General features: G+C 46.7%; 1 protein-coding gene across 1 annotated transcript; it reads right to left on the reverse strand.

Moving 5' to 3' along the window:
* Positions 1 to 7,310: 7,310 nt before the first annotated feature.
* On the reverse strand, positions 7,311 to 7,879 carry her12 (hairy-related 12). The gene is made up of 2 exons (XM_086141867.1): positions 7,807 to 7,879; positions 7,311 to 7,705 (listed from the first exon to the last, which is right to left on the reverse strand). Exons 1-2 carry the CDS (start codon positions 7,877 to 7,879, stop codon positions 7,311 to 7,313), a joined length of 468 nt encoding a protein of 155 aa, XP_085997993.1.
* Between the last annotated feature and the right edge of the window lie 1,557 nt (positions 7,880 to 9,436).

Here is a 9,436-nt window from a genome sequence, read left to right on the forward strand (position 1 = left end):
CCAATGGCGGTTGTTGTTAACCCGGTTCACAACCGATCCGATATAGTTATGGTTGACTCGCATGTTTGGTTTTGGCAAAAGTTTTACACCAGGTGCCCTTCCTGACGCAACCCTCTGCGTTTATCCGGGCTTGGGACCGGCACAAGGAGACACTGCTCCATGCCCCCCCAAGGCAGGCTTGGAGAGACACGGGCCAGTGCTGCCCTGAGGCTGCATTTAGGTAATTGATTATTGGTGAATGAAAACTTGTACAGGGATTGAACAATCAGCTGTTAATAAGCAAATACATATTATTTATCCAAAAGCTTGAATGTGTTCCACATTATTTTAAATTAATTTTCTTTTCAAGTTGTCAATTCTGCATGTGTGTGTGTGTTGTATTTTGGTACTTAAGTTATTTAGATATTTCTTAACCGACGGGTTTGTTCACAATCAAGACCTCTTCATGCTTTTCTTTCAAGACTGGCTATTATAAGATATATTATCAGAGCACAAAATGACTTCTTCCCTGGAGCCAATCCGTCCTTAATTGTATGGAATGAGTGCAAGAATAATAGTAATTATTGCAATTATTCCCAATATCACTGTTACGGTTTCCCCCAGGAGGACAGACACAGGTACGTAGGATTGCAGGTAGTTTAATGGGCTTTCAGTCCAGGATGTTCTACACAAGTAGCGTTGAGGACAATACGAACTTCTCATACTAACGAGATCAGACAATGACTGTAACTTCGGGTCCGCCTTTATACTCTGGCCTGATTATCGGGATTGTTCCCTGGTGCGGCGTTGTCACCAGGTGCGGATGTTACGTCCACTAGGAATGTTCGCTAGAAGCAATGTCTGTTGTGTTCTCCCTGTTCCTCCCTCTCCCTTCTCTGATTCTAGGTGGGCATGTGACGTTGTGTGGCGGTGAGGCAGACAGGTGGAAGCAATTGACAATCAGCAAACAAGGCGCAGCTGATTGGCCACACCCATCCTGTGCAGCTTAAAAGCCGCACACACCGGATGTCTAATCGCCGGAATGTCACATTCCACAATGATGACCGTTGGGTCACACATGCGACTACCTGGTTTTTGTTAGGTCCCCCTTGCCAGCTCAGCTTCTGTCTGTCAGAACCCCTGGATCATTCCACTGGTCTGCTACACCATCATCCAACTCCACCGCCACACACCGTGCTCTGCCTGACTGGAACCCCCTGCTTGACTCACTGCCTTCCCACCAGTTGAGTACTGTAGGATAGTTTAGATTAGGAATCCTTGCCTTACTGAATTTGCCAGTTCATTCGTTTGCCTGTTTGTTCGTAGCCTGTTCGATAATTGATAACGTTGGTTTGTATCGCCACTTAGGTCTGTTCACTGGCGTTAAAGCTAGTCGCCCTCAGTTTGTTAGCCTGTTCACTAGATTTTGTAGTCGCCTTTAGTTGACCTGTTCACTAGTGTTGCTAGTCGTCCTTTGTCCCTTATTCAGTTTTTGTTTGGCTCCATTTCTGTTTGTATTTTATATATCATTAAGTATTTATTACTAAATTCTGAGTCCTGCTTGTGTCTTGTTCTGCACCTGAGTCTTTGAATCACCCGTAACAGTACGTTCTGGCCAAGATGAACTCGGCGGGCAACAAGACCAGCGCAGAGACAGCGCAACCTGAGTTAACCTTACAACAAACTATAGCTAGTCAAGGAGCCATCTTAGGTCAACATGAAGCGTTGCTGCAGAGTCTTGTTGAAAGCAGTAGTGCTGTAATACACCAAATCTCCCAATTAACTAGTAAAATCGCCCAGTTAACTTCTCAGGTGACACAATTGGTTAGTGCCACCGTGAACCCATCAGGTGCAATTAGTTCTGCCAGTTTGAATGTTCCTCTACCGACACGTGAGCCGCATGTTCCAGTCCCTGAGCGCTTTAATGGTGACTCAGATTCATGTGAGGCTTTTTTGACTCAGGTCCCTTTGATTTTTGAGCTGCAGCCTCTTTCTTATCCCTCTGACCGAGCCAAGGTAGCCTTCTTAGTTAGCCTACTCACTGGTAAGGCGAGAGTGGGGCACAGCGGTTTGGAGGCGTCATGAGGTCATCTGCGACTCCTACCCCGCCTTCGTGGATGAAATGAAGAAGGTTTTTGATCATTCCATCAGGGGTCGAGATGCCAGTAATCTCCTGATGAATCTCCGTCAAGGAAATCGCAGCGTGGCCGAGTTCTCCGTTGAGTTCCGTACCTTGGCGGCATCAAGTGGATGGAATGACGAACCTCTCCAGGTCGCATTCTATGCAGGCCTGCATGATTCAGTGAAAGACGAATTAGCCACTCGGGATGCCACCACTAGTCTGGACCAGATGATCGCTTTGGCGATCCGAATCGACAATAGGATGAGAGAACGTCGCCGAGAGAAGCTAGGGTGTTCTACCCCAGTTCCTCAACCACCAGCTGTTTGAAAGTCCCATATTCCTGATCCAGAACCCATGCAGTTGGGTCACACTCAGTTGTCTGTACAGGAGAGGCAGCACCGCAGGGACCCCAATGCTTGCATGTACTGTGGAAAGGCTGGTCACTTCCTCATCGCTTGTCCTCTCCGTCTGGTAAAAGATAAGGCTTATCAGTGATTGGGGAATCACTGGTGAGCCGAGCCACCCTTCCATCCCCACCTCGGCTACAGTGCGAAGCCTCCCTTTGTTGGCAGGATCAGTCAGTCCCTCTTCAAGCCCTGGTCGACTCTGGAGCTGAAGAGTTTTCTTGACCGTCAGTTAGCGCTCCAAATGGGAGTACCTGTGGAAAATCTTGTTAAACCATTGAAGATTCGAGCCTTAAATGGCCTCCACTTTGCTCAAGTCACCCAAAAAACAATTCCGGTTACCCTGTTGATTGCTGGAAACCATCGAGAGACCATCTCCCTCTACCTGATCGACCACTCCAGTTCTCCGTTGGTTTTAGGCTACCCCTGGCTCCAGCTACACAACGCACACCTGGATTGGAGAAAAAGGGAGGTGATATCCTGGGATCCTCGCTGTCATGAAACCTGTCTGCATTCAGCTCTCACACCTGCCAGTCCAGTTCATTCACCTCTCCCCCCTGCAGTAGACTTGGAAGGAGTTCCTCATGAGTACCATGACCTAGCTCCGGTTTTTAGCAAAGAAAAGGCCCTTTCACTTCCACCACACCGCCCGTATGATTGTACGATAGAGCTAATTCCTGGAGCCACCCTTCCCACTAGCCGCCTGTATAACCGCTCAAAACCTGAACAGACTTATATCCGAGAGTCCCTGGCTGCCGGAATCATCCGGCCTTCGTCGTCTCCTGTTGGTGCGGGATTCTTTTTTGTTGATAAAAAGGATAAGAGTCTTCGTCCCTGCATTGACTTCCGGGGGAATAAATGGGGTCACTGAAGAATACATACCCTCTTCCTTTGATAAATTCAGCCTTCACCCCTTTGCACGGTGTAACCATCTTCACAAAACTGGATCTTCGCAACGCTTACCATCTGATTCGGATTAAACAGGGAGATGAATGGAAGACTGCCTTCAACACCCACCTTGGACATTTTGAATATTTGGTGATGCCCTTTGGTTTGACAAATGCCCCAGCAGTTTTCCAGAATCTCATTAATGATCTTCGGGATATGATCAATCGGTTTGTGTTCGTTCACCTGGATGACATTCTGATCTACTCCCAAAGTCTCGCTGAACACCAACAACATGTCCGTTTCGTACTTGAACGCCTGTTGAAAAAAAAACGCCTGTTCGTGAAAGCTGAGAAATGTGAGTTCCACAAATCCACAGTTTCATTCTTGGGCTACATCATCTCAGCTGGAGAAGTGAGGATGGATCCACAGAAAGTGTCAGCAGTACAGGATTGGCCAATGCCAGAAACCCGCAAGCAACTACAACGCTTCCTGGGGTTTACAAATTTCTACCGTCGTTTCATCCGAGATTGCAGCCCCCCTACCGTCTGTTCACAAGACCTTTTCTTGGACACCCGAAGCAGACAAAGCCTTCAATAATCTCAAGGACAAGTTTAGCTCCGTACATTCTCAGTCAGCAATTCATTGTGGAAGTAGATGCTTCCGACATCGGAGCCGTCCTTTCTCAACGTTCCCCGGTTGATCATAAAATCCATCCATGTGCCTTTTTCTCCCGTCGCCTCTCTCCTGCTGAGGGAAACTATGACGTGGGTAATAGAGAACTGCTTGCGGTGAAAATGGCACTGGAGGAATGGCGCCACTGGCTGGAGGGAGCTGAACTTCCGTTTGTTGTCTGGACCGATCATCGTAATCTGGAGTACATACGTTCGGCTAAGAGAGTTAAAGCCCGTTGGACACTGTTCTTCAGCAGATTTAACTTCACCCTGACGTACCGTCCCGGATCCAAGAACATTAAACCTGACGCCCTCTCTCGTCAGTTCACTACTTTGGAGACTCAAGGTGAGCCTATACACATTCTACCTGAGACCTGTGTTGTTGCTACTCTCTTGTGGGAAATTGAATCCGTAGTTCAACGAGCTTTGGAGGAGAACCCGGATCCGGGTGGTAGACATCCAAATCGGCTGTATGTACCGGACTCTGTTCGTTCTCAAGTCCTCCAGTGGGCCCACTCGTCTAGGATGACATGTCACCCGGGCACCTCCTGGACACTAGAGGTACTCACAAAGAAGTTTTGGTGGCCAACTATTGAAAAAGATACTCGTGAGTTTGTTGCTGCTTGTACTGTTTGTTCCGCTAATAAAACTTCTACTCAGCACAGGTCTCCTACACCCTTTACCAGTGCCTCGTCGACCTTGGTCACATATTGCAGTAGACTTTGTCACTGGGTTGCTTACCTCTCAAGGAAATCCCACCATACTGACCATTGTTGATCGTTTCTCTAAGTCTGCCCATTTTTGTTGCCCTGCCTAAGCTCCCTTCCTCTAAAGAAACGGCTGACCTTTTGGTTTTACATGTGTTTCGCCTCCATGGGATCCCCGTGGACATAGTTTCGGACCGGGGTCCCCAGTTTACCTCGCAGGTGTGGAGAGCCTTTTGTTCGGCCTTGGGAGCAACGGTCAGTCTGACGTCTGGGTTTCATCCCCGGTCCAACGGTCAGACTGAACGAACTAATCAGTCCTTAGAGACATTTCTCAGGTGCATGACTTCTGAGAACCCCTCTGCATGGAGTTCTCTACTTCCCTGGATTGAATATGCACACAACTCTCTGTCTAACTCTTCCTCTGGACTTTCACCCTTCCAATGTTCTTTAGGATACCAGCCCCCTATGTTTGCTTCTCAGGAACAAGAGATCAACGTTCCTTCCGTCCAGGGATATATTAGGAAGTGCGAAAGGACCTGGAGACGGGCCAGACCTTCCTTATTGAAGGCCTCACAAAGGATGCAGAAGCAGGCAAATCGACATCGTACTCCAGCTCCTAAATACTCGGTTGGTCAGAGGGTTTGGCTCCGGGCAAAGGACCTTCCACTCCGTGTGGAATCCCAGAAGCTGGCTCCCAGGTTTGTGGGGCCTTTTCCCATTGACCGCATTGTTAACCCCAATGCGGTACGGTTAAAATTGCCTGCAACTATGCGGATCCACCCCACGTTTCACGTCTCCCAGGTAAAGCCTGTTAAGGAGAGCCCACTGGCCCCTCCCATCCGTCCCCCTCCTCCACCCAGGATCATAGACAATGCTCCTGCTTATATGGTCCGACAACTGTTGGCCGTTCGGAAACGGGGACTTGGATTACAGTATCTGGTGGATTGGGAGGGTTATGGACCTGAAGAGAGGAGCTGGATTCCTTGACCATACGCTCATTAGGGACTTCCATAAGAGGAGGCCTGATTGAGCAGTTCGTGCACCTCCAGGTGCGCGTAAGGGGGGGGGGGGTACTGTTACGTCCACTAGGAATGTTCACTAGAAGCAATGTCTGTTGTGTTCTCCCTTCTCTGATTCTAGGTGGGCATGTGGCGGTGAGGCAGACAGGTGGAAGCAATTGACAATCAGCAAACAAGGCGCAGCTGATTGGCCACACCCATCTTGTGCAGCTTAAAAGCCGCACACACCGGATGTCTAATCGCCGGAACGTCACATTCCACGACGACAACTGGCTCACACATGAGACTACCTGGTTTTGTTAGTTCCCCCTCGCCAGCTCAGCTTCTGTCCGTCAGAACCCCTGGATCATTCCACCGGTCTGCTACACCGTCATCCACCGCCACACACCGTGCTCTGCCTGCCTGGAACCCCCTGCTTGACTCACTGCCTTCCCACCAGGTGAGTACTGTAGGATTGTTTAGATTAGAATCCTTGCCTTACTGAATTTGCCAGTTTGTTTGTTCGTAGCCCGTTCGATAATTGATAATGTTAGTTTGTATCGCCACTTAGGTCTGTTCACTAGCGTTAAAGCTAGTCGCCTTTAGGTGACCTGTTCACTAGTGTTGCTAGTCGTCCTTTGTCCCTTATTCAGTTTTTGTTTGGCTCCATTTCTGTTTGTATTTTGGCTATCATTAAATATTTATTACTAAATTCTGAGTCCTGCTCGTGTCTTGTTCTGCACCTGAGTCTTTGAATCACCCGTAACAGCGGAGAATAATTGCTGTGCCGCTTGCCCGGGGACCTGATGAGTCGTGACAATCACCATGTTAGGAATTGAGCGTTGATTGTCAGACATGTTAAGATCATAATTTCTTTGACTTTTTGGAATAAAGAGAATTTAGACTACAGTTTGAAAGTTGCTCTCCATAACCACATGGAAAGACACCAATATTTGTTCATGATAACAGTAAATCTGCCAAACCTAAGATATTTTATTGATCCACATTGGGGAAATTCTTTTGTCACAACAGCACAGCAATGATAGTATCAATAAATAGGAGTATAACTAATTCATACAAAATCAGACGTTTTATGATTGTATCTTTTTTATTGTTTTACAAGAGATTTCAGCACACATATACAGTAATAAAACATTAACTTAATCTGGATATAAATGACATACACCATCACACACAACAGCTGAAATTTAGTGAAGTCCAAGAAGAATATTTTCAACATGGGCAGTCGGTAGAAGTACAGATCTATTCTGGTACATCAAGCAGACCGGAGATTACACTCCACTGGAGTAAACAATATGACAAAGCCAACTGGAAAACCAACCTCAAGCTTGTAACACAGAGTGAAGAGCAAATGTGAATCAAAGAGACAATCTTCAGTAGACTGTGAGCTTTTGTTGATTTGTCCATCAATATGAGGAGACAAAGAATCTCACCAGGAGCAAGAGGAAATATATTTTCTACTAAGTGAGAGAGAGCGCATCTGTCCTCAGGTCTCAAAGGGTCAGTGTGTGTCCAAGTCTCTACCAGGGCCTCCACACAGGGCTTCTGCTGCCGCTGTGCTGCAGCACAGTCAGTCTGAGGGTGGTGCGGACAAGAGAGGAGCTGCGGGCTCTTTGGACCTGGAGGAGCTGCTGCTGCTGGAGGCACTGCAGAGGAGGAGGCTGCGTGTTGGAGTCTGCAGAGAGGAAATGCAGAGAGTCTCTCCAGCAATGGGAGTAGCCCAGGTTGTAGTTACTCTGTCTGGGGTTCGGCCGCAGCTGCTGCCTCAGGAAGCTAACAGTCATTTCCAGAATGTCAGCCTTCTCTAGCTTGGAGTTTGGTTCCTGGTTGAGGAACTCCTTCCCTAGGATGATCTTGAGTTGCTCAATGCAACTGTTGATTCGATCTCTGGGAATTTTCTCCACGACGGGTTTTCCTAACTGGGGGAGACAGCAGACAAGTTTGTTAGCTTTTTGTTTGAATTCCTTAATCTGATATTTTGTAAACAGATATGCATGGAAAAGCACTGGACACCACTCACTTTGATGCTATCTTTCTCAGATGATTGCGAGTGGTGGCTGGAGGAGTAGCTGGTGGCGCAGGGGGACATCTCTGTGCAGAAGAGGTGGGCAGCTTCTTCTGGACTGTGGTGTTCACTGTGATGCCCCTGCACAAGCTACTCCTGCTTTATAGAGGTGGATTAGCATAACAAAGGCGTGCGTCTCTGCCCGAGACTTGTAGCATAACGATAGACGTGTCAATAATTCAAAGGTTGTGTGTCTGTGCTGGCTATGTTTCCAAGATAAGGAACAGGTAGTCAACACAATGCACACTTTGAACTGGCTCAGGGGAATCGCTAAATATATATACTATATTTATAGTGATGTATAGCTATACTTTATCTTTTAAACAAACATATTTTAGGAGGAGTAGGAGGAATCGGAGGAGACATATACCACTCACCATCCAGAGTGAAGAGGTGAAGATAGTGAACTCCTATAAGTACCTTGAGGTCCACAATAACAATAAACTGGACAGGACACACAACACTGATGCACTCTACAGGAAGGGTCAGTGCAGGATGTTCTTCCTGGGGAGACTGAGGTTGTTTGGTGTCTGTAGCGGGCTCCTTAAGACTTTCTACCAGTTTATGGTAGCCAGCGCACTCTTCTTCGGTGTAGCGTGCTGGTGAGGTGGTGCCAGGACTGGTGAGGTCAGTAGGCTCAACAAGATAGTGAGGAAAGCCGGTGGTGGGACTGAACCTGGACCATCTTCAATCGGTGGCAGTGGAGAGCGTGAAAGACAAACTGGGAGCTATCCTGAATAATCCTTCCCACCCCCTGCACCACGAGCTGTGGCTGATGGGCAGCTCCTTCAGCCATCGGTTCAGAACCGAATGCATCAGACGCTCCTTTGTGCCCACAGCCATCAGAATGTACAACAGCAGTCCGGACGGCACACAACTCTGACAGGCCTGAGGTGCATCTGTGTTACCACAACCTCACTACTGCACTCATTCACTCATGTCTTGTCCTCATTCTGTTATCTATTTTTACCCTTGTCGTCTTTGTCCTTTTAATTGTTTCTTTTATCAATATTTATATTCAAATTTAAAGTAATTCCTGCAGAAATTGGGAGGGCAGTATTATTGATAGAAACGTTGTCATTGAAATAAGAATATTTTGAATCTTCAATTATATTTATTAGACATCAGCTTTTATAGTGGGAATACATGGAAGTAAATGCAAATTAAACCTTTCTTTATTTTGCATGAAACTGTTGATCCAAAAATAAGGAAAGTATCCTGAATTCACCAAAGTACTATCTATCTATCTACACTGCTCAAAAAAATAAAGGGAACACTTAAAAAACACATCCTAGATCTAAATGAATGAAATATTCTTATGAAATACTTTGCTCTTTACACAGTTGAATTTGCTGACAACAAAATCACACAAAAATGATCAATGGAAATCAAATCTATTAACCCATGGAGGTCTGGATTAGGAATCACACTCAAAATTAAAGTGTAAAAACACACTCCAGGCTGATCCAACTTTGATGTAATGTCCTTAAAACAAGTCAAAATGAATCTGTGTTGCTTCCTGAGTGGACACTATGATTTCACAAAAGTGTGATTGACTTGGAGTTACATTGTGTTGTTCAA

This window comes from Fistularia commersonii, chromosome 34, assembly GCF_037954325.1.
Source record: "Fistularia commersonii isolate RoL2024-O1a breed Wild chromosome 34, RoL_Fcom_v1.0, whole genome shotgun sequence".
Classification (NCBI taxonomy): Eukaryota; Metazoa; Chordata; class Actinopteri; order Syngnathiformes; family Fistulariidae; genus Fistularia; species Fistularia commersonii.

Bases quoted from the DNA above. Each gene is read 5' to 3' on its own strand.
- her12 (XM_086141867.1), bottom strand. From the start codon at position 7,879: ATGTCCCCCTGCGCCACCAGCTACTCCTCCAGCCACCACTCGCAATCA. The intron at 7,706-7,806 runs GTGGTGTCCAGT...TCCCCCAGTTAG, and splicing joins GAAAGATAGCATCAAAGTGA to GAAAACCCGTCGTGGAGAAA.